General features: G+C 53.1%; 1 protein-coding gene across 1 annotated transcript in view; it reads left to right on the plus strand.

The window, feature by feature from the left end:
* The first annotated feature begins 219 nt into the window (after positions 1-219).
* The window catches only part of MN1 (MN1 proto-oncogene, transcriptional regulator), a 43,207-nt gene continuing 21,143 nt past the window's right edge, over positions 220-22,283 (plus strand). The window contains exon 1 of the mRNA XM_068563199.1: positions 220-4,041. Within this exon, the coding sequence (XP_068419300.1) occupies positions 291-4,041 (3,751 nt within the window). The 5' untranslated portion in view covers positions 220-290. The remainder of the gene's footprint in view (positions 4,042-22,283) is intronic.

Raw genomic sequence — 22,283 nt, forward strand, 5'->3', positions numbered from 1 at the left:
ACCCGCGGCTGTGCTAACGTCCCGGGGCATGGGCCCCCCAACACGGCTCCTGGAGGCCCCGCGGCGCCGCAAGATGTGAGAGACCCGCGTCGGGCAGAGCGAGAGCTTCGGGAGAGGAGCTGATAACCCCCAGCCTTCACAAGCCAGGCGAGGTGGCGGTGCGCGCTGCGCCCCCGCGCTGCTGAGCGTCCCGGAGCGCCCAACCCAGGGCCGGAACGAGTAGCTGGCCGGAGGCGCGCCGCGGAGACCAGGCTGTCATGCCCTATTGATCTCCCCGCCCCCCGCCAAGTATGTTTGGGCTGGACCAATTCGAGCCCCAGATCAACAGCAGGAACGCTGGCCAGGGCGAGAGGAACTTTAACGAGGCCGGACTAAGCATGAACGCCCACTTTAAGGCCCCGGCTTTCCACGCGGGGGGACCCCCTGGCCCCGTGGACCCTGCCATGAGCGGGCTGGGCGAACCCCCGATCTTGGGCATGAACATGGAGCCTTACGGCTTTCACGCGCGTGGCCACTCGGAGTTGCACGCGGGGGGGCTGCAGGCGCAGCCGGTGCACGGATTCTTTGGAGGCCAACAGCCGCACCACGGCCACCCGGGAGGCCACCACCCCCACCAGCATCACCCCCACTTCGGGGGCAACTTCGGCGGGTCGGATCCTGGGGCCTCGTGCCTGCACGGGGGTCGTCTGCTCGGCTACGGCGGCGCGGCCGGCGGCCTGGGCAGCCAGCCGCCCTTCGCCGAGGGTTATGATCACCTGGCGGAGAGCCAGGGGCCGGAGAGCTTCGGCCCGCAGCGACCTGGGAACCTCCCGGACTTCCACAGTTCGGGCGCCTCAGGCCACGCCGTGCCTGCCCCATGCTTGCCGCTGGACCAGAGCCCTAACCGAGCCGCCTCCTTCCATGGCCTGCCCGCCTCCAGTGGCTCCGATTCCCACAGCCTGGAGCCCCGGAGGGTGGCGAACCAAGGAGCCGTCGACTCGCTGGAATACAATTACCCGGGCGAGCCGCCCTCGGGACATTTCGACATGTTTTCCCCCTCTGATTCTGAGGGGCAGCTGCCTCATTATGCAGCGGGTCGTCAGGTTCCCGGGGGCTCTTTCCCGGGTGCCTCGACCATGCCTAGAGCTGCAGGCATGGTGGGCTTGTCCAAAATGCACGCCCAGCAGCAGCAACAGCAGCAGCAGCAGCACGGAGTGTTCTTCGAGAGGTTCGGCGGGACCCGCAAGATGCCCGTGGGTCTGGAGCCTGCAGTAGGCTCCAGGCACCCGTTAATGCAGCCTCCCCAGCAGGCCCCGCCGCCGCCGCCGCCGCAGCAGCCCCCGCAGCAGCCGCCGCCGCCGCCTCCGCAGCAGCAACAGCCGCCGCCGCCGCCGCCGCCGCCTGGGCTTCTGGTCCGGCAAAATTCGTGTCCGCCTGCGCTCCCGCGTCCCCAGCAGGGCGAGGCGGGCACGCCCAGCGGCGGCCTGCAGGACGGGGGCCCCGTGCTGCCCAGCCAACACGCGCAGTTCGAGTACCCCATCCACCGGCTGGAGAACCGGAGCATGCACCCTTATTCCGAGCCTGTATTCAACATGCAGCACCCTCCTCCGCAGCAGACGCCCAACCAGCGGCTGCAGCATTTCGACGCACCCCCCTACATGAATGTGGCCAAGAGGCCGCGCTTTGACTTCCCGGGCAGCGCGGGAGTGGATCGCTGTGCTTCGTGGAACGGCAGCATGCACAACGGCGCTCTGGACAACCACCTCTCGCCCTCCGCCTATTCCGGCCTACCCGGCGAGTTCACGCCGCCTGTGCCCGACAGCTTCCCCTCGGGGCCACCCCTGCAGCATCCGGCCGCGGACCACCAGTCCCTGCAGCAGCAGCAGCAGCAGCAACAGCAGCAGCAGCAGCAGCAGCAGCAACAGCAGCAGCAGCGCCAAAACGCGGCCCTCATGATCAAGCAGATGGCGTCGCGGAACCAGCAGCAGCGGCTGCGCCAGCCCAACCTGGCCCAGCTAGGCCACCCCGGGGACGTGGGCCAGGGCGGCCTGGTGCACAGCGGCCCAGTGGGCGGCTTGGCCCAGCCGAACTTTGAGCGCGAAAGCGGCGGCGCGGGCGCCGGGCGCCTGGGCACGTTCGAGCAGCAGGCTCAGCACTTGGCGCAGGAGAGTGCGTGGTTCCCAGGTCCGCACCCGCCGCCGGGTGACTTGCTGCCCCGCAGGATGGGAGGTTCAGGCCTGCCCGCTGACTGCGGCCCGCACGACCCCGGACTGGCGCCGCCCCCTCCGCCCGGTGGCTCGGGGGTGCTGTTCCGGGGCTCTCTGCAGGAGCCGCTGAGGATGCCCGGAGAGGGCCACGTACCCGCGCTGCCCTCCCCTGGCCTGCAGTTCGGGGGCAGCCTGGCCAGCCTGGGGCAGCTGCAGTCGCCCGGGGCTGGGGTGGGGCTGCCCAGCGCTCCCTCCGAGCGCCGGCCCCAGCCGCCTGATTTCACAGCGCCCGCGCTCGGGGGCCAGCCTGGCTTCCCGTTCGGCGCAGCGAACCGGCAGGCCACGCCGCACAGCGGCCCAGGCGTGAACTCGCCCCCGAGCGCGGGCGGGGGCGGCGGCAGCACTGGAGGCGGCGGCGGCGGGGGCGCATACCCGCCGCAGCCTGATTTCCAGCCCAGCCAGCGCACCTCGGCCAGTAAGCTGGGCGCGCTCTCGCTGGGCTCCTTCAACAAGCCCAGCTCCAAGGACAACCTGTTCGGCCAGAGTTGCCTGGCTGCACTCTCCACCGCCTGCCAGAACATGATCGCCAGCCTCGGGGCCCCCAACCTCAACGTTACCTTCAACAAGAAGAACCCGCCCGAGGGCAAGAGGAAACTGAGCCAGAACGAGACCGACGGCGCGGCCATGGCCAGCAACCCGGGCTCGGATTACTTCCCAGGAGGGACTGCTCCTGGGGCCCCAGGGCCCGGAGGCCAGTCGGGGACCAGTAGCAGCGGCTCCAAAGCCTCTGGGCCGCCCAATCCGCCCGCCCAGGGGGATGGCACCAGCCTCTCCCCCAACTACACCCTGGAATCAACGTCGGGGAACGACGGCAAGCCGGTTCCCGGGGGCGGTGGCCGGGGCCGGGGTCGCAGAAAAAGGGACAGTGGTCACGTGAGCCCCGGGACCTTCTTCGACAAGTACTCGGCAGCGCCGGACAGCGGGGGCGCGCCTGGGGTGAGCCCAGGGCAACAGCAGGCGCCAGGCGCAGCCGTCGGGGGAAGCTCCACAGGCGAGGCGCGCGGGGCGCCTACGCCTCATGAGAAGGCGCTCACGTCGCCTTCGTGGGGGAAGGGGGCCGAGTTGCTCCTGGGGGACCAGCCGGACCTCATGGCGTCCCTGGACGGTGGGGCGAAGTCGGACGGTAGTTCCCCGCACGCGGGCGAGTTCGCCTCGGAGGAGGTGAGCACGAGCTACGCCAACGAGGACGAGGTGTCATCCAGCTCCGACAACCCCCCAGCCCTGGCCAAAGCGAGTAGGAGCCCTCTGGTGACAGGCTCGCCCAAACTCCCTCCCCGCGGGTTGGGCGCCGGGGAACATGGACCGAAGGCGCCCCCAGCCCCTCTTGGCCTGGGCATCTTGTCTACCTCTACCTCCACCCCCGATAGCTACGGCGGCGGGGGCACGGGCCATCCCGGCACGCCGGGCCTGGAGCAGGTCCGCACCCCAACGAGCAGCAGCGGTGCACCGCCGCCTGACGAGATCCACCCCCTGGAGATCCTCCAGGCACAGATCCAGCTGCAGAGGCAGCAGTTCAGCATCTCTGAGGACCAGCCCCTGGGGCTCAAGGGTGGCAAGAAGGGTGAGTGTGCTGTGGGGGCTTCTGGTGCGCAGAATGGTGACAGCGAGCTGGGCAGCTGCTGCTCCGAGGCCGTCAAGAGCGCCATGAGCACCATCGATCTGGACTCGCTGATGGCAGAGCACAGCGCCACCTGGTACCTGCCGGCCGACAAGGCTTTGGTGGACGGCGCAGACGAGGACAAGACGCTGGCACCCTGGGAGAAGGCCAAACCCCAGAACCCCAACAGCAAAGAAGGTATACGCACTCATTCCCTGTTCCCTTCTCACCTGGCGGATACCCGCCCCACCCCCAGTGCAGGCCTTAGCTTCTGCCTTGAAGGCTCCATGAAAGGGGAGGGTCCCTTGGGGTCAGGAGGGCGCAGGGCCTTCCTAATGCCCAGCTCAGAGCTGGGTACCCTTCCTTTGGTTACACCAAGGGCTCTGTGGGCAGACCCCTTTCCTCCCCCCAGGTGCTGCCAGGTAGATTCTGGTTTCAGAGGGTGGTAACAACATAGGTGGCAGCCCTTTGGGGATTATTGTAGAGTCCCACCCCCTCAAGTTTTAGCTGAGTTGCTGGGTGCCCAGAGCACTAGGCCCCTTCCCTTTCACACTCAGACCCCCTCCTCACCTTCAACATTTAGGCTCGTTCCGCTTTTCAGGAGTTGCGTGCCACCCACCTCCCCTTCCTGGCAGGACACCTGGGAAGTTGTGTTAATGCCTCCCCATCTTTTCCTAGTCAGCCAACCTACAGCTTGAGTTCCCTTCTGTGTGCCAGCATCTTTGGGAAAAAAAGTTACCAGTTCTGGTGTCTGCAGCATCATTCAGAGGCAACGCCTAATTTGACCTTTGTTCCTAATGAATAACTGTTTTGTCTCTTCTTAACTATTAGAGTTTCATTGAAAAACTGGAGACTTGTTGGGATGGTAGGAGGCAGGCAGTCTTCAGAGGGCACCTCCTTGACGTTTGATGGGGGGTCCGGGGCTGGAGTGGGGTCTACTTGGCAGAGACCAGACCAATCGGCTAGGGCATCATTTGTGTATGGGGATATGGATATATATTCTTAAGACACAAAGGACCCGCGTTTGTCAGTATCTCGCCTGGCTTTGGTGACAGATGTCCGGTCCCAGTTCTCCTTTGCATTCTAAGCACTCTTTCCCCACCAGGCCTGGAGGCCTTTAAGGTGGGTGGGGTGGGGGTCAGTAAATGGACCACCATTGCCGTTAAAATAATAATAGTTTTTTTTTTTAACCTAAAGATGACTGGGCTACGGTTGCTATCCATTTTATTTTTTAATGGGGCCTTTTTACATAACATCATTTCCTACCTCACCGCCCCCCCCCCCCCACAATTCCTACCTTTTTCTTTTAAATACTCACTGAATTTCCTTGGTTTCACCAGGCTGAGTATTACCATGGAGTCAGTAGCTGGCGATTTAACCGTGTCTTAAAAAAATACACCCCCCATCCTCACCTTCTCTTAAGGTTCTTTTCCTCTGCCTTAGTTTTCCTAGTCCACATCCTGCATCTTGCCATCTCTTGACCCAGGGTTTAAGGTGATGGTAGGTTTTAGGAGAAGGAGATGGGGGCGGGAGGAGGGGGAGGGGAAGTGCGGCAGGAGTTGGGTGGCTCAGAACTCCGGGCTTTCACGCCCGCCTGTCCCGCGTAGCTTTCCCGCTTGGGTTTTCTAATTCATGAATGCGGCCTTGCTGCTTTTCTCTTTGTTCGCCTACTGCCCAGCCCGGGACGCCGCTCTCTCATTTGAAGCTGGGTGTTTAGCATGCACAGCAGACGCTGCGGCCAGCATCAGCATTCTCCAGGCTTCTCCCAGGCAAGGCCATAAATTGGTTAGTTTGGGACCCTCCGCTGCCTCTCCCTTTTTTCCCCCCTCCCTCCTTTTTAAAATGGAGTTGGACCCAGCATCCTGTTTGCTCTGCCCCCCTTCTCTTTTATTTTCTTGTACACAACATCTCGGGCCTGCCGATCGATAACTGGTTAGCACAAATCCCAGCCCCTGTCACTTCTACCTGGCTTGGTCTGGCTGCCCCTCCCCCTCCCCCTTCTCCCATTTCCCCCCCCCCCACAGTAATTAAGACCACATTGGCCAAAATGGGGTGAGAAGAGTTAAAAAGAAAAAAAAACCACGATTTAGAGAATTAATAAAGAAAAACCAGTAGAGCTTTGCCTGCAAGTTTTTTGAAGGGCCTTAGGTGCAGAGGAATTGGGTGGTTTTAACGAGATTTTTTTTAAGGTGTTGCACTGTTCCCTTCTCAGTCGGACTAATGTTCCTTTGCAGAAAAAAATGCAGACTGTGAATGAAGAAATGTCATTAAAGAAATGTTTTGTTTTGTTTGTTTCATTATCACAGTCAGACGAAGGAAAATATTTTTTTGGAAACAGATGCTAGTCACTTTGGGGTTGATTTCCCCTGTATACTAAACTCAGCCCTCCCCTGCATACGGGAGACGGAAACTTCCTCCAGGGACCCGCTTCGGGGCTGGCCGCCTTAGAAGCCTCGGCAGGGACATCCACTTGACCTCCTTTGTTTTCCACTCTGTGATGTGGGAAGGACAGTTTCCTAGATAAAGCCCCGAATTGAGGTCACTCGCAGCTTCTACAGCCTTGGGGCTGCTAGTTAAGGCTGTATAAGGTATCTGCATATGATTCCTGCTCCCTTACTGGTAGTAAATAAGGATGATTAAACTTTTCATTATGATAACACCCTGCAGCTCCATCTGCACATATTGTATAAATAGGTACACAGAGCCTTCAACGGGCCCCTGAGTGCCCTGGCTGAAAATCAGAGTGAAGTGCACCACTTTGAAATAGAATTGAGAAAAAAAGAATTGAAAGGAAAGCGTCCTGCTTTTCCATAAACACATGCCCAGGGTCCCATCAGCCATGAAGCAGCTTGAATATACCTTTTCCAGGTTCCAGCCCTAGCGAGCACTTTCTTTGACCGCCTGCCCCCGCCTTTCAGGCAAAGCCCAATTTTGTAATGATATTTTATTTTGTCACGCCATAAAACACGCCAGTACTAATGTGATTAAATATTAACACTGTTTCTGAAATTCTTCGCTCCGATGACAAAATACTAGTCGGTCTTTAACAAAATGATCGTGCTCAGGTTGGAGAGAACGAATAAGTCTTTAGAACTGCACAAGCTGTGTAGCCACTGGGACGTGCCTGGATTGTCTTACGGGGTTTAGATGTCCTTTGGAGGGGAGGGAAGTCTACTGGCAAGTAACACGTCTCACAAAGTCTAGGCCAGAATCACATGTGATGATGATTTTTTTTTTAACCAGGAAAGTAAGCCTCTCCAAATTATGCTTCCTCTGACTTCTTAACCCGCCAAACAACTCTTATATCATAAAGCTCTACGTCTCATCATGAGATTCTGTTTGCACAAAGTTGGGGTGGGGGAAGGGTGAGGTTGTGCAAAGGGGAAAAAAAAACACAACAACCAAAAAACCAGCCTGAGTTTGGGCCTATTCAGACATCTATTAAATCAGTGAGGATCACATAAATTTGAAATTAGTTTGCAAAATCATCCACCTATCTTTGTAATAGCTGTGTGGCTATGGAGGAATTTCAAAACAGAGAAGGAGAAATAATGATAGTTTGTAGATAAAGGATATTAAGCCTAAAAAAGTATGTCCCCCGCCCCCACCCCCGGCCCCTTACAGTTTTCAAAACTTGAATTAACTGTATTCCCATAATAAGTTTACCATTGCCAAACTTCTATTCCGTTGGTTGTTCTCTATCTTGAAATCCGGAGATGTCTAGAAACGCTCTCACACACAGTGAAACGGGAGAGGTCTCCATATACACTTTTGCATGCAATTCTGCCCTTTTTGGAGGTATGATATTTTTACAGTGATGCGGGAGAAATTTTTGGAATTTCATGCTTCTCTCAGTGTTCCAGTCGGAACACAGTAAGCAGTGCTAAGAAATACTAGTCAGGCAGGATTTGAACATTGAATTTCCTTAGACATGGGGCAGGCTTGGGATAAGAGCGGGAGGGCTCATAGTGCTGTTTTTCTGAGTCATTTCCCTCACTCCTTACACCGTGGAGAGAATTTTTAAGGCTCCCTCAAAGTGGTTTTGGGAAGGCAAGGAGCCACTCACTCCTGTTTCCCCCCAAAATCACCCAGCACGGGTTGCATGCCTTCATGTGACTTTTGCAGCATCCGGAAGATGTAACCCAAAACTTCGCAGGTGTTAATCAGGGGTAATGTAAACAGATAGGAGTCCCCTTTGTGCAGCTGACGGTCTGGGCCTGCCTGCTCCCTGGCTAGTCCGGGACATACTACTACTCTTCTTTGGTGCTTGTTCAATATTTCATGGTTGTAATAAACCTGTCTTCTTTGCCCGCATCCTGACATAAAATCCCCACCTAGCACACATCTGCAATTATACATTTCTACTAAATATTAATAAAGGACAAGGATTTCTAAGGGCCTGAAGCTTATTGGTGTTGAACTTATGGTTTCTGCCACTGGATTTTTCTGGCTGTTTTGATTTTAAATAGCCTCTGCCTTCTAATATGTAATATATACTTATATATTCTCATATGTATATATATATATACAATATTTGTAGATTGAAGGCATTTTCTCAGGATAGCTTTCTTTAGCTTTCTTAATTTAAATCTAAATTCATTTAGATTTCTTGTGAGGCCCCTTCAGACCGGAAGTAAGAGACTGTTGCAATGTACTTCTATTTTATTGAGATTTCTAGGAAAGGAGTGAGGGTTGGTTAATCTAATTTCTCCTTCTAGAATGAAATTCTGTGATTCCTGATATGATTTTGTTTGCCTGACAGAGGTATTTAAATTTCCAAAAAAAATCTTAATAGGTCCTGAAAATACGGCTGCCCTTGCCAAGAAGTTACTTGATACTCTCTGCTGATATAAAATATACATCTTTAATAAACAGTCCAGGAGGACCAGGTGAAATTAGAGGAGGGAAATTCTTCCCACTCTGGAAGGGCAAACTTGAGTGTATCCTTGGGATTTCACAGGATCTCCTGAACTCACTCCATGCTGGAAGCTTTAGCAAAATCACCTTTCTGTCCACTTGTGTGACAATAACCTTGGGTCGTGTTCTTTGCCCAGGGAGTGATCTGCTTTGCCGAAAGCATTTAGGAGATAAATATTTCTAGTTAGGAATACTGTATTTGCCTCGGTTTGGTTAATTTTAGAGATTAAAAGTCTATAGCTTTATGTAATAGGATCAAATGTCCGGGGAGTGTGTAAGGGCAAGTAGGCCTCCCAAGCACACTGCAATATAAAAACACCAAACCTCTTGTGCCAGAGGGGACCTGAATCTATTGGGGGGGGGTCCCCTGTAACTAGTGGGTGCACCTTATATTCTTCCCTCGATTCCCCTCTGCTTGTTCCACCCAAGTCTTCAGTCTGGAAGGGCTGGAGTAACCCAGCTTCATCGTTTTGACTCAAGTCAGATTTTGACTTGCCCAGCGATGTGTTTGTTTTAGGATGATGTCTATTTTTAGGCGTGTCTTGGGTGGACAGATTTGAGTGTGGGTTTTGATTGCTAGTGGCGGACATGTTGATACATACATGAGTGCATGATTGAGAAGAGAGACATTTGGGGGAAAATTTTCAAGTTTCCTTGCCTTCTGGTACACGCTGGAGCCCAGCAAAGTGGTCTGGGGGCTGGCTTGAAAGAGTGTGGTTGAGGTGCGATGTCCGGTCTGGGTCTATCTGCAGCCCACAGGAGGAGAGCAGGGCCCATGCAATTCAGCGTGGGAAGGAGCCCCCCCCCAAACCCCTCACCCCACCCCAGCGTACGCACATATACATATGCATGGCCAAGTGTATTTCCATCAAATCATCCAGCTACTCCTTTAGTTTACCGTTAATCTGCTTTCCGAAAGCAGAGTTGGGGGGCGCGCGGTGGCAGGGAGAGAAACTAAACCTTCAGTCTCTTTGGCCTTAGCTGACAGGTTCTGATTCTGTAAAGGACTGAATGAGCGCAAGTCCTAAAAATAGAGGAGGATTTTGAAGATCCTAATTATGAAATCTCGGCCTCCTGGGTCTCCTGGGCTGGGGGTGACTTTGATCTGGAGTATTTCGGTAGCAGACGTACGTCGCCTCTTGCTGAGTTTTGCGCGTGGAGGTGTCTCTCTGTCTGAGTTCAGCTAACACCACTCTCCAGCCGGGAGAGGAATCTTTGAATTGGTGCCCACCGACCCCTCCCCCACGCCCCCTCCCAGTTGTGGGAAGCGGGCGCTGCTTCTCATTTATGGAAATTCCTCTCCTTTATTGTAATCATTTGGTACCAACGACTTGGCGGAGAGGACGGTGGGCTTCTGAATTAGTCACAGCTTTGCCTTCAGGGACCCTCTGTGTCCTGGTGCACAGCAGCTCAGCCGATGGTCTCCTCAACTCATGAATGGGACCGGAAGGAAGAGAAGGCTCTGGGACCCTGGCACATCACGTTTTGCTGGTTGGGTCGCCCAGTGCCGAGGCGGCCCTGATCATTTTCTGCCATCTTCCAGTGACACGACAACACACATCCACATGCAGCCTCACGGGGCCATCAGTGACTTTAGGGTGTGGGTAAGAAGCTACGCCATGGATGTGCACTTCAGGGGCCCAGAACCCCCAGCTTATTTTGTGACCGGGATGGAAAAGCAGAGTTAAGTTTAATATACTTGAACGAGGAGGGGCGTTTGAGAGCCATCATTCTCACGGGGGGTAATTATTGCAGGACTCCGAGGCCTGCTTTGTTTGCTGGCTTGCATTTTAATCAGCGGCCTCTGAGGTTTGGGAAGCAAGTGGAGGGTCTGCTCCCAACATGGTGTTTGCCCAGAAAGGACACGGGGTGTGGAGTGGCGGAGAGGCTTCCCAGCATCGTGAAATCCAAGGGGCTCTTTCTGGGCCCGATAGCGTCAAGTTTTGGCCCCGCAAGACCACTTCGAACTGGCATCCCTGATACCTACTACTGGGGGGTCCGTCATAGCCCCAGCATCCCAAATTCTCATTTTCCTTCTTGGCTGAGAAAGCTGGTAGGTTTTCATCACCTCCGCATCCTCACCAAGCAGGATCAGAGGGAGAACTTTATAGTGGTCGTGTGCTGATCCTGTCACGATTTATGCATTATCATAAGGACCCAAATGCCCTTTAAACATAACGGCAATTGAATTTAACAGTTTGGAGGTCTTAGCGCATTCATGATAACAAATTGGCTCTCTGAATGTCCCAGAAGGAACATCTTATGTGGGATAGACTTTTCCCCAAAGAGGGGGAACGTCCAATAAACATCCCAGCACAAACTCACATGGTAGGGGGAAAGCAGGTTTTTATGTTCTGATCATTAAAGCTCAGGGGTCCAGCGAACTCAGCTCGCCCCACTTCCTCTGTAGCTGGTAGGATGGATTGTGTGACCCAAAGGCTCTGTCTTCTTCCTGTCTTTGACATCTCTGGGGAAGATCTTGGACTCTTCATGGAACGATTGGCCCTGGGATTCCGATTCTTAGGAGAGATCTCTGATTTTCTGGGTCTCAGTATGACTTACCTCTGCTAGTGTTCAGTTTAAGTGAATCAGGTGTGTCGGAAAATGATTTAGGAAAACAAGGAGACCCTTCTGTGAAGGCATCTTTGGGGCCCACTGACGCGGATGGTCTTTGGAAAGTTGGAGGGAACCAGCTCTTGTTTTTATCCTGCATGTGTCAAAACCCCCCTCCAGGGTGACTCAGAAATAGATGACATTGTCATGCCTTCAGAGGAGATGTGGACTAACTTGGGTGCTGAGACCCTTCTGGGCCTTACCCCACCCTGCTCCCTCTTCCAGCAGACCGTCTTCTGAGAACTAAGTGGCCCGGAGATGCAATCTGAGGACTTAAGATAAGTTTTCCCTTCTAATTGCTGATGATAATTTAAAGAGTGTTTGGGCACGAAGGTTTCATTTGCTCTCAGAGCTTGGGTCAACACTTTCACTGGAATGGGGTGGGCTTGCGCCTTTCTGGCACAGCTGGCTTTGCCTGGTATGACTGGAGGAATCTGTCTGCCCCCAATTTGAGAGCCCCATTGGTGGTGCTCCTGGTCGTATTTGGGAGCTCCTGCAATGAGAGAAGACACACACACACACACACACACACATGCACACGCACTTGTACACAACACACTCACACACACACCCTGCCCCCTGTTCATCCAATCATCCAGGGCAGGGTGAGATGTGGAAAAGATATGACCCTTTAAAGTTACCATGAAGCAGTGTTTTTCAGATGCCTTTGGATCTGGGAACACAAGTATTGTCGAGTGATTGGCAACGACCACCAGGAATAAAATACTTCTGAGGGACCATCTTATGATCAGAGAAGGGTTGGGGAAGTCGGCAGAAAACATAGCCTGCTTTGAAATCCCCAGAGCTCAGCCTTCCAGAGAAAGCCAGGCTTGGTTGAGAGTTCACTGGGAAGTAAGCGGGTTCTACCCTGACCGCATGGGCTGTTGGAAAAGTCCTTGAAATTCAAGGGCCTGAGTCCTGATGTGGACACTCTGTCCTTTCCTCTGAGCCGAAAGGCAGAGAGAGAAACAGCCCCAGTTAGGAAGACTGGATGGAGATGGGGGTGCAGTTTATTTTCTCCGGGGGCAGGGGCAGGTGATCAAGGGATGGTTGGAGAGGGGAGAAGTGTGTCCCTATGAGTCGAAATGTTATTTACTGACATGGGGTTTAGGAGTGGAAAATAATTTGTAAGTGTGGAAGTCATTTTTAATAACACCTCCCGGGCGAGGCTGGGGGTGAGGAAATTGCTTGGGGGCTGGTGTTGGCCATCATAAAGGAAAGAAAGTTCTTGGCTCAGCTCTCCCTGCTGGGCCTGGGGCTTCCACGTGACCGCAGATATATGGGGGAAATAGATGTGGGGAACCCAGCCTAGGGCTGATGACCACGTCATGGGTCTCTTAGCTGTCAGAGCCCCTTTCTGTGTAGTTAGTGGCCAAGCTAGCCATGCGGGGCCGGGGTGTGGGGCGCGGGGATGAAGACCCAGATGGGCCCTGGGTGGATCAAGCCTCATAATGTGGCTGTGGCTAACTTCTCCTGCAGAGAAGCTGGTCCCACGAGGCCTGCTGCGGAAGCATCGAGTTTCACAGATGCACCCAGATCTTTCCATAAAAGAGGGACGATGGGGGTGGGAAAAAGGAGTGACCTTTTCCCTGGTGACCCCATAAAGTGACCACTGATGCTTCTCTCCCAGCACTGAGCCTCTTTAGGGATAATCTTGCCTATTACAGACCTTGCAGGCAGGTCCCACTGTCTTAAAACGCAAGCAGTGCCCTCCCACACAATACATACATTTTTTTCCATTTTCTGAATGGTGGGCAAAAAGGGAAGGCAAGTAAATGACAAATTCAGCAAGAGGAAGATTTCCCTGACTCGAGATAAGCCAAGTGTGGAAAGGAGCTGGATGAATTAGAGGTTCACTTTCCTCCCCTTCAGGGGACCCACGGTCCAGCCATCAGCAGGCCTAATTGGCTCAAAGCAAATTGACCATTTTCATCTCCTGCGATGTAACTTTTGGTGGTGGTTTAGTATTTGAGGGAAGGGAGGCTGTGGACCAAAATTTGGCTTTTTTAAACAGGAGCAATTTCACGATCCTTATGCCGTGACTATTTCTAAATTGTCTGGGCATAAAGCTCTGGATGCCTTTTGCCGGTTTCTGCTTGTGCATGCAGGCATGCGCACCCCTACTCGAGTATACACATGAGCGCACACACACACATGAACACACGCAGGCCTGAGAAGTCTTAATAAGAAATGAAAAAATAAATTAATTTTTTCCCCAAGAAGCAGCTCATGCGAAGTTTTGGCCCTGTTCAGTTTTAAGTAGAAGCTTATTGATCTCCGTGTGGTCAATTTTTGCCGAATTTGTAATCCTGTTAGGCCTCCAGGAGAGGCGTGATTAATTTACTTGTACATTTCACTATTTGGGGTCAGTTTAGTTAATAAGCATTTATTTTGTGCTCAGTGTGTGTGAAGCATTTTGCCGGGATTAGAAGTGTGTGTGTGTATGTGTGTGTGTGTGACCGTGTGCACTAATGGGCCCCCTTGGCTGTCACGGAATAAAGGCCCCCAGTTGAGGTTCCCACCACTTCCTCAGGACAGGAAGGGAGGGCGAGGCCCCTCCAAGCATCACTTGTCTGGGAGGAGGGAGGAAAAGCCCAATCCAACAAACTCAGCCCCCCAGAGCCTTGGAGACGGCCAAAGAACATCGGCTTCCTTCTGGTGTCTTGGTCCCCGGAAAGTTTTCAAGCATTAATTCTTAATTGACTGGGAGCTGAGCACAGACGTGGAGAAGAGTAAAGAATCTTAAACCTCTCTGGGGCACCTTCCATGCTGCTTCTTGACAAACAGTGGTGCTGGGTGTTTGTGCGTGTGTGTGTGTGTGTGTGTGTGTGTGTGTGTAACTTTTAAAGAAACGCGTGGTTTTACTTCCAAAGAAGGAAGAAAAAGTATGCGTAAGTCTCGAAAGCTGGGAAAAAGAAAACCAGAGCAAAACAGCCCGCAGCTTTGGCCTTTCTGAACACCGAGTCTCAGAAGGGGAGAGTGTGTCATTCTTGATGGTGCGAGCTCTTTAGCCAGGCATCTCTGGGTACACCCCCTCCCTTTCTTCCTGGGCTCCCTACAGCCTTCCTGTCTCTCTGTCTCTGGATGATGGGTTAAAATTCCACTTTTATTATTATTTTTTAAAAGACAGATTTTGGCTTAACAATTGTAGAGCAAATGGGTTTCCTGAGCCACCCTCCCCTCCCCAGTTGCTTAATTCCTTGAACATCAGTTTCTACTGAGTCCTTGCCTTTGCAGAGCGAGGGCTGGACAGGAATATTTTCGGCGCTGAGCCAGCCTGAAATGAACTTGAGGCGCTGGGAAAACAGGCATTTGGAGAGATGAGGATACAATTTCTTTTTTTATGTGGGCCCGTTAAAGTCTAATGGACATCGGTCTGGCCTTAAATTTGGAGAGGGTCTTTATCTAACCCTTAAAACCAGAATCGTTTCCGGTAATTACGACACCCCTGGCTAGACCACTAAATCTTCCAGCAGCTTGTCTGGAAGGAGGTGGCGAGGTGGGAGGAACAGAGGGGCACACCTGTTACCTGTATCAGCTATAATTATGACATTTCTGGGCTCCTGGTTTGAAAGGGAGAATTTATGGACTGAGCTTTGCCGGAAGAGAGCGGCCCAAGGCGTTCTGGCTCATGGCAGCAAAATCACACCGAGGGGCCCCACGCTCGGTGTCCATCACAGCCCTTGCATTTCCTTAATGAATTAATTTAGCTCCCTGACATTTGGTATTAAGTAAGTAGTTATTTTGGAAATCCAAGAGAGAAAGAGCTGGAAGACTTTTTTTAAAAAAACAAAAACAAAAAACAACTTTTTAGAAAAAAGAAAAAGTATTGCATTTTGAAGTTGGAGACCACTGGGCATTCAGGCATGTGCTACTGTTGGGGGAACCCGTTTGGTGGGACATGGCAAGGACGTGGCAAAACCGCCCGGCCCCATCCCCGCCTGTGTTTTTGCTTCTCTACGGAGGGGATTTTTCCATTGTTAAAGCCGTTGGAGGCCGCAACACCCAAGCTCCCTGCAGTTTGTTTGGAAGTATTGTTTAGATTATTCTCACTTTTCAAATTGAGAGAAACTTAGTTTAATGGGAAAATAGCAGTATTGCTATCTTGGTGTGTTTGCTTTAGTGTTTAAAAATAGTTTGTTTTCATATCCTGAATTTCATCCTTTCCTTGTTTGCTTGTTTGATGGAAACCCGTGAGTGTGTGTGTGTGTGTGTGTGTGTGTGTGTGTGTGTTCGGGGTGGATACACACGCAGGCAGTCAAATGGTTGCAATCATGCAGCCAAAAATCGGTTGCAATTTGAAAGCTGGCTAAAGGGACCCAGAGCGCTTGCTTTTAACTTAAACCATCTCGTCCCTTCCTCTCCCATCAGCACACCACTCCCAACCCCCTCAGCAATATTTATTTCTTCCTTAAAAAACGGAATGCCGGGCCTGTTTGCTGAGGTCCCTGTTGGAATAGATTTTCAGGGGTTATGTATTAAATGTGTCTGAGGGTGATTTCAACCCTCAGCCTGGTCGTCCCACTACTAATGGTAGTAGGGCCTATTATAGAGAGGCAAAGAATATTGTAAATGGCTTATGCAGAAAAACCATTTAGATAAAAATGCAATTTTCCCTTCTGCATAGAGTGCTAAGAATTAATAGCATATTCTTTCTAAATGGGTATTTTTATATTATATTTTCCTCCTAATGAAATTCTTTTCCCAAACAGGAACATGTTTCATTTTAAACTTTAGAGTAAAATTGATCTGTTTTTAAGCCTGCAAAAACTAGTGTCCCAGTTTTCAGTAGGCCCCTTCCCTCCCTACTCTGTGCGCAAGATTTTTGAAGTTAGATCCTGCAGAGGATGGAATGGTGATTCTGTCTCTTCCCTGTCCATGTTAAGTTAAGGCTGAGAACAGGGAGAGGGGCTGGGTTCGCCCACATTTTGGTTTTTCTCATCCTTCTTCCTGGGGTGGGTTTGGGAGGGTTTGATGGTTTCCACAAATGGAGAAACTGGTCTTGAAATTTGAACTGTCTGTGTTTGGTGCCCCTCAACCCCTCACCTTCCTGGGTAGGAGGCTCACCTCTCTTGCCCCAGGGAATTCCCCATCATCCTCTTGGTGCGTCCCTTTCTCCCCTGCTTTTTCATTGCTTCAGAGGAAGCCTGGGTGCTCACTGCCTGCTCCCCTTTATGTGACAGCTGTGTAAGAGGATGCTTTTAGCCCCAGAGCACCCACCAAGGGGCAGTTCTGTGGGTCAGCTCTCTGCCAGGGCCTCTGTGGCCATTTTGGGAAGAGTGGAAATTCAGAACTTCTTAGAAGGCCTACTTTGTGCATGCCAGCAGATCTTTGCGGCAGCATTGCTGTGGAAAGTCTTTGAGAGCTTATTTTGCCGGCTGCCATGGGCCACTGTCTGCTGACCCAATTTTTCCTGCCAGGGTGTGCGTATGTGGAGATACTGGGTAGATTTGTGTTGGCAACTGAGATGTCCATACGTGACGGAGGGTGAAGCTGCAGTGTCACGGTAGATGGATATCCTGGAAAATATGCTTGTAATTTTCACTATTGAAATAGCATGAAGGTGAACGTTTAGGCAAAATTATAGACTGGGAAAAAAACTTCTCTCATTTTTGTGCCCCTTTTCCACAACGTTTTCCAGCCGAGAGATCCAAGGCCCAGAGAGGGCAAGCAACTCAGCCAAGGTCACACAGCACAGCTGCACAGCAAGGATTGCACTATAGCTGAACTTCAGCCTTGACCTTGCCTTACTGCCTCTTGACCCCTCACCTGGGAGCTAGGATCTGATTTTGCTGAGCCTGTGCAAACCAGGGTCCAGGTCTTCTTAAACCAGAAGTTTCCAAACCTTTTGTAGGAAGCACCAATGTAGGACACACATTCCTGATAACAGCAGCACTGTTCCCCTTCCTCTTTCAGAGCTACAGGAGGTATAGGTTGTATAGGAGATGATTCTTGACCTTGGGGAAGCCACAGTAGCACCAGATCCTGCCAGATGGGTGGTCTAGATTTCAGGCCTGGCTCTTTGACTCTTCTGAGCTATGTGACTATCACCTCTTCAGTGCTCCCAGCTTGGTTTCCGCATAAAATTGAAAAAAGGAAAAAAAAAAAAAATAGTGCATATCTCATGGAAGTATTATGAGGACTAAATGGGATGATTTTAGCTAAATAGGACTAAATAGGATGATTATAATGATGTGGTTAAGAGCACAGGCTCTGGTAGATTACTTGGGTTCAAACCCAAGCAACTCCACTTCCTAGCTGTGTGACCTTGGGTAGGCTACTGAACTTCTCTGTGCTTCCATTTCCTCATCAGGGAAAGAGGATAATAGTTCATACCTCGTGGGTGGCGGGGTGGTGGGGGAGGATTCGGTGAGTTAATATATGCCTGAGTAGATGCTCAGAAGACTGCCCAACAATGAGGAAGCACTGTGCCAGCACCAGCTTTTATTAACCTCCTGCTGTATGCCCGGTGTTTCATTTGTAGTGTCATATGACCCTTCGAAGTGCAAGATGGTGTTGCTGCTAGTGTTTGTCCCGTCTTAGGGGCGAGGAAATGAATAGCAGAGAGGCCATGTGACTTGTCCTGGGCTATGGAGTCGTGCCGGCTGGAGGGGAGCCACGCCAGTCTGTACATCAGGCCCTTAGCACGGGGCCTGGCGCCCGGGGCCATGCTCAGTACATGTTACACGGCCTAGGGCAGGGCTGGGCTGGAACCTGCTGCCCCTGCAGCAGCTGTCTGAGGCCTCACTGTCAGACCCTGTCCTTGTTGGGGGGCAGTCAGACCGCGTGCGGACCTCAGTCAGCTGGCCCCAGCCTGATGTGGGCAGCCATGGTGAGGCCCGGGTCCCTGGCGGTGGGATGGCAATGCTCTGGTATTTTTGTTTCACTTGACAGCTCTCCTAGGCTCTGAAGGAACAGTTTTCTGATACACATGAGGAAGGGTCAGCCTTCTCGTGGAAGGAATCTGTGAAATGAACTGACCCACGGCCCGCGAGCACTTTGATAGGAGCCTGTGCTAGCCATAAACAATCTGGGAGCTGGCAATAAAGAAGTTAGACCCCCGTGTCTGGCACCTCAGGTGGGGCTTCAGGAACCTGGCAGGCTCGGGCTAAACAGGAAGAGAGCAAGCACGAGAGAAAGAGAGGGAGAGAGAGAGAGAATGCGTCAGGGAGTGAGTGAGCGAGGTCCCTGCTCCAGGTGAGGGTGGGAGGGCTTAGCTGTCACACGGGCCTGGGTTCGAATCCCAGCTCTGCTACTTGGGTGCTGTGTGACCTTGGGCAGGTGAATCACAGGTTACAGGACCCACAACACAGGTGTAATCCCTGTGCCCCTCTCAGAGGGTTGCTGAGCCCTGTGCCCTAGGGGCAGCAAGCAGCAGGGTAGGTTGGTGAGAGCAAGGGCTTTGGAATCAGCTGGAGGGGAGTCATTCTTTGTTCCCACAGGGGACCCTCGGCCATGTCCCAGCACCTCTCCCAGCCTCAGTGTCTTCAGTGGCAAACTGGGGAGAGTAACACCGCTCCCTGAGGGCCCTGGCCGTGGTCCTTACCCTGGGGTGATGTAACCTCCCAGAGGATGCTTGCCAGTGTCTAGAGACATTTTTGGTTGCCACAACTGCAGGGAAGGAGGGCACTGCTGGCATTAGGGTAGAGTCCAGGGTTGCTGCTAAACATCCTACAGCACACAGGGGCCGTCCTCACTCCACCTCCTCCCCGACAAAGAATTATCCAGCCCCAAATGCCAAAAGTGCCAAGGCTGAGAATCCCTGAACTACAGTGAGAGATTGAGGTGAGGCTCAAAATAATACTGAAAGCATGGTAGTATGCTAAGTCTGAATGCAAAATGCCCGGCATATTTATTCATTCAACAAACGCGTATCAAGCACTTACCGTGCGGCAGTGCTGTTCTAGGTGCCGAGATGCAGTGGGGAACCAGAGAGACAAAAGCTCCTGCCCTCACGGAGCTTACATTCTAGGGGAGGGGACAGACCGACAGACAAACAACAAACAAGAAGAATGTCACAGGGTGGGCAGGGCTGCCAACAGAGAATCAGAAGGGGACGGGCACGAGAAGTTCTAAACAGGGCCACCAGGGAGGCCTCTGTGAGGTGGTGATGGTTAAGCTGAGCCCTGAACGATGAGGACTCAGCCAGTGGTGTGCTGGTAGCCGTTCAACAACTGGCTCTCCAGGGAGGGGGAAAGTTCAGCTTAGAGCATTTGCCGATTCCCATGGTGTAAATACTCCCACCATGGCCCATGTCAAGCTGTAATGTCAGCTGTCAGCTGGCTTGCAGAATTCCTGAATATTTAACAATAGGTTCCCACACCCTGGAGCCAGTCTGGTCCAGCTCTGCAGGAAGGGTGTTCCAGACAAGGGGAGAGCAGGAGCCCTGAGGCAGGACTGAGCTGGCAAGTTCCAGGAACAGGAAGGGGTTGCGTGGGGGGGGAGAGCCTGTCCAAGCAGGAGGGGCCGGACCACTCAGGGTTTGTCATCACACTCAAGTCAGGAGGGTGGGTTTGATTCTAAGTATGATGGGGGGGGGGTGCAGGGGAGGGCCTTGGGCACAAGAGGGATGGGACCTCACGGCACATAGTAGATGTGTGATTAATGGTGGTTGCATCTGAGCCCAGAGTAGCTGAGAAATGTGTTTCCCTTCTCTTCCTTCCTGCCTGGCCCCTTCTGAGGAGGCAGAAACTCTCTTCCAGTAGTTTGGCAGCACCCGGGCCGGGCCACAGGTTAGGGTAGGGCATGTCCCCACCCTCCCCAAGGACAGGGCACTCAGGTCCCAGGGGAGCACTCAGCCTGCCGCAGGTGGGGGTCGTGCGGGATGTCTGTCCTCCCCCTGATCTGGGCAGGGCATGGTTCATGTCCTAGCGCAGGGAGACTGTTTCCTTCTTTTCCCAGGCATTGTTCTCCAGGCCCGACAGAGGTCACCGGACAGGAAGGCACAGGACCCGCCAGACTGAGCCTCCGGGTGACCCGGGCCTGGCGTCCACCTTCTGGAGGGTTTTCGTTTGCTTTCCTCCCTGGCTCTCTGAGTTGCAAAGGAATCGTAACAGGCTGCAGTCACTGAGTGCCAATCACACCAAGCCCCATTTTATAGTTGAGAAAACTGAGGCTCAGAGAGGGAAGGTGACCTGCCTGAGGTCACCCAACTGGGAAGTGGGGAACAGAGGGCGGATTCACACCTGGGCCTGACTTGGGAGCCCGTGCTCAGAACCACTAAGGATGAGCTGAGAAGCTGATTTCTCACCGACAGAAGCTCGAAATAATCACTTTGCTCCACACCTGAAACTAACACAATATTGCAAATCAACTATACTTCAACAAAAAAATAAATAAAAAATAAAAACAGAGACTGGCAAAAAAAACCACAAAACACCAAAACCAAACCAAAGACCAACTCCCAGTCTCGCACACCCTCCTCCTGACAACTGTCAGTCATGTCACTGATTATCCAAATCTTCACCATCTGTTCCCCATGGGTGAAGGGGCAGCAGTCAGAGCCCCAGGCCTGGGGGCCAGGAGGTGGCTTGGTGTGATTGGGCCGAGGCTGTGCAACCTTGCTGAGCCTCAGTGTGCCTGTCCAGCGGGTCAGTTCTGGTATCCCCAGCAGTCAGAGCCCCGTGAGCAGGGAGCATCTGCCTGTGTATCCGTCACGTTCTTTCTCTGCACCCTGCACCGTGCTGGAATCGGTGCTGTGAACAAAACAGACGCCACGCCTGCTGAGAGAGGGAATTACCCAGTAAATATATAGAGAAAAAGGACAGTTGCATTAATGATCCACAGGAAATTGGCCAGTGTAAGGAGAGAGGGTCTGGGGCGGGCCCGTTAGCCAGGATGGCAGGGGGCTCTGATGTGTGTGTGGAAAATGAAGACGAAGCAGCATTTTTCCCCCAGGACCTGGCGTTGGCTCCATGGCCAGTAGATGCCCAGTGATTGGATGAATGAAGGAAGGGGCTTTGTCAGCGGTTGGGGTGCATCCTTATGTGGTCCCAGGGCTGGGGGTCAGTGCCACCCGAATTCTCCTGAGACCTAGCAGGGATGGTGGGGGCTTCCTCCAGAGGAGCTGGTCCAGGGTCAAGGGTCCCAGCCCCCGTCTCTGCAGGGGTGAGGAGGAAAGGGAGGGAGCCGTGGGCATCGGAATTCCTCATCCCCACTTCACTTGCCCCCTCTCTCCATCCCCAACACTGGTCCTCACCAGCCCCTCCCTTCCATGGGCTCTGCTTGCCCGAGACCCAGGGGCCCAGGACACAGCTCCTGTCCCAGCCAAGGCTTGTTACAGACATCAGGGCCTGACTGACCCTGCTGGGCTGTGAGAGGGGGCCGGAATGTCCTCCGTTAGTCACCTGACCACTGGCCATTGGAACTGGCTTTTGCATCCCAGGCCTTGGGGAGGAGGACAGCGCAGGAAGTCAGTGCTGCAGCTGTAGCAGCCCTGCCTCTCCCTGCATCGATCCCTTCACCGCCCGCCCTGGGCCTCAGTCTCCTCATCTGTTTTTTGGGTTAAACAGGGTCTTGGTGAGGATCAGGGGAAATAGTGAGAAGCAGTCCAGTGTCTGGCACATCACAGTGGTCACTAAACCCTGGCGTAAGTAAGATGCTTTCCACCTCCTGGGCAGGAGGAATTGAGAAACTGCAAGGGGAAGAGGTGGCACACTGCAGAAAGTGGGGGAGCGGGGGCCCCTTGACAGCATCGCTCCTTTCCTGTGAGCCCTGGGAAATCTGCCTGCAGAGTTTTGGAGGATGATCTTGGGTGCCATGGATGGTAGCGATGGTGGCCACTGCAGCTGGCAGAAATTCCCCAGACAGCAGGCTAGATGTTTTAGAATGCAAGTCAGTGAGAAACAGCTTTGAGATAAAAACCGTGCATTTTCTGAAGCCCCTTAGAGTTTTCAATACCCTGGCCCCGC

Source organism: Eschrichtius robustus, chromosome 14, assembly GCF_028021215.1.
Source record: "Eschrichtius robustus isolate mEscRob2 chromosome 14, mEscRob2.pri, whole genome shotgun sequence".
In the NCBI taxonomy this organism is placed as follows: Eukaryota; Metazoa; Chordata; class Mammalia; order Artiodactyla; family Eschrichtiidae; genus Eschrichtius; species Eschrichtius robustus.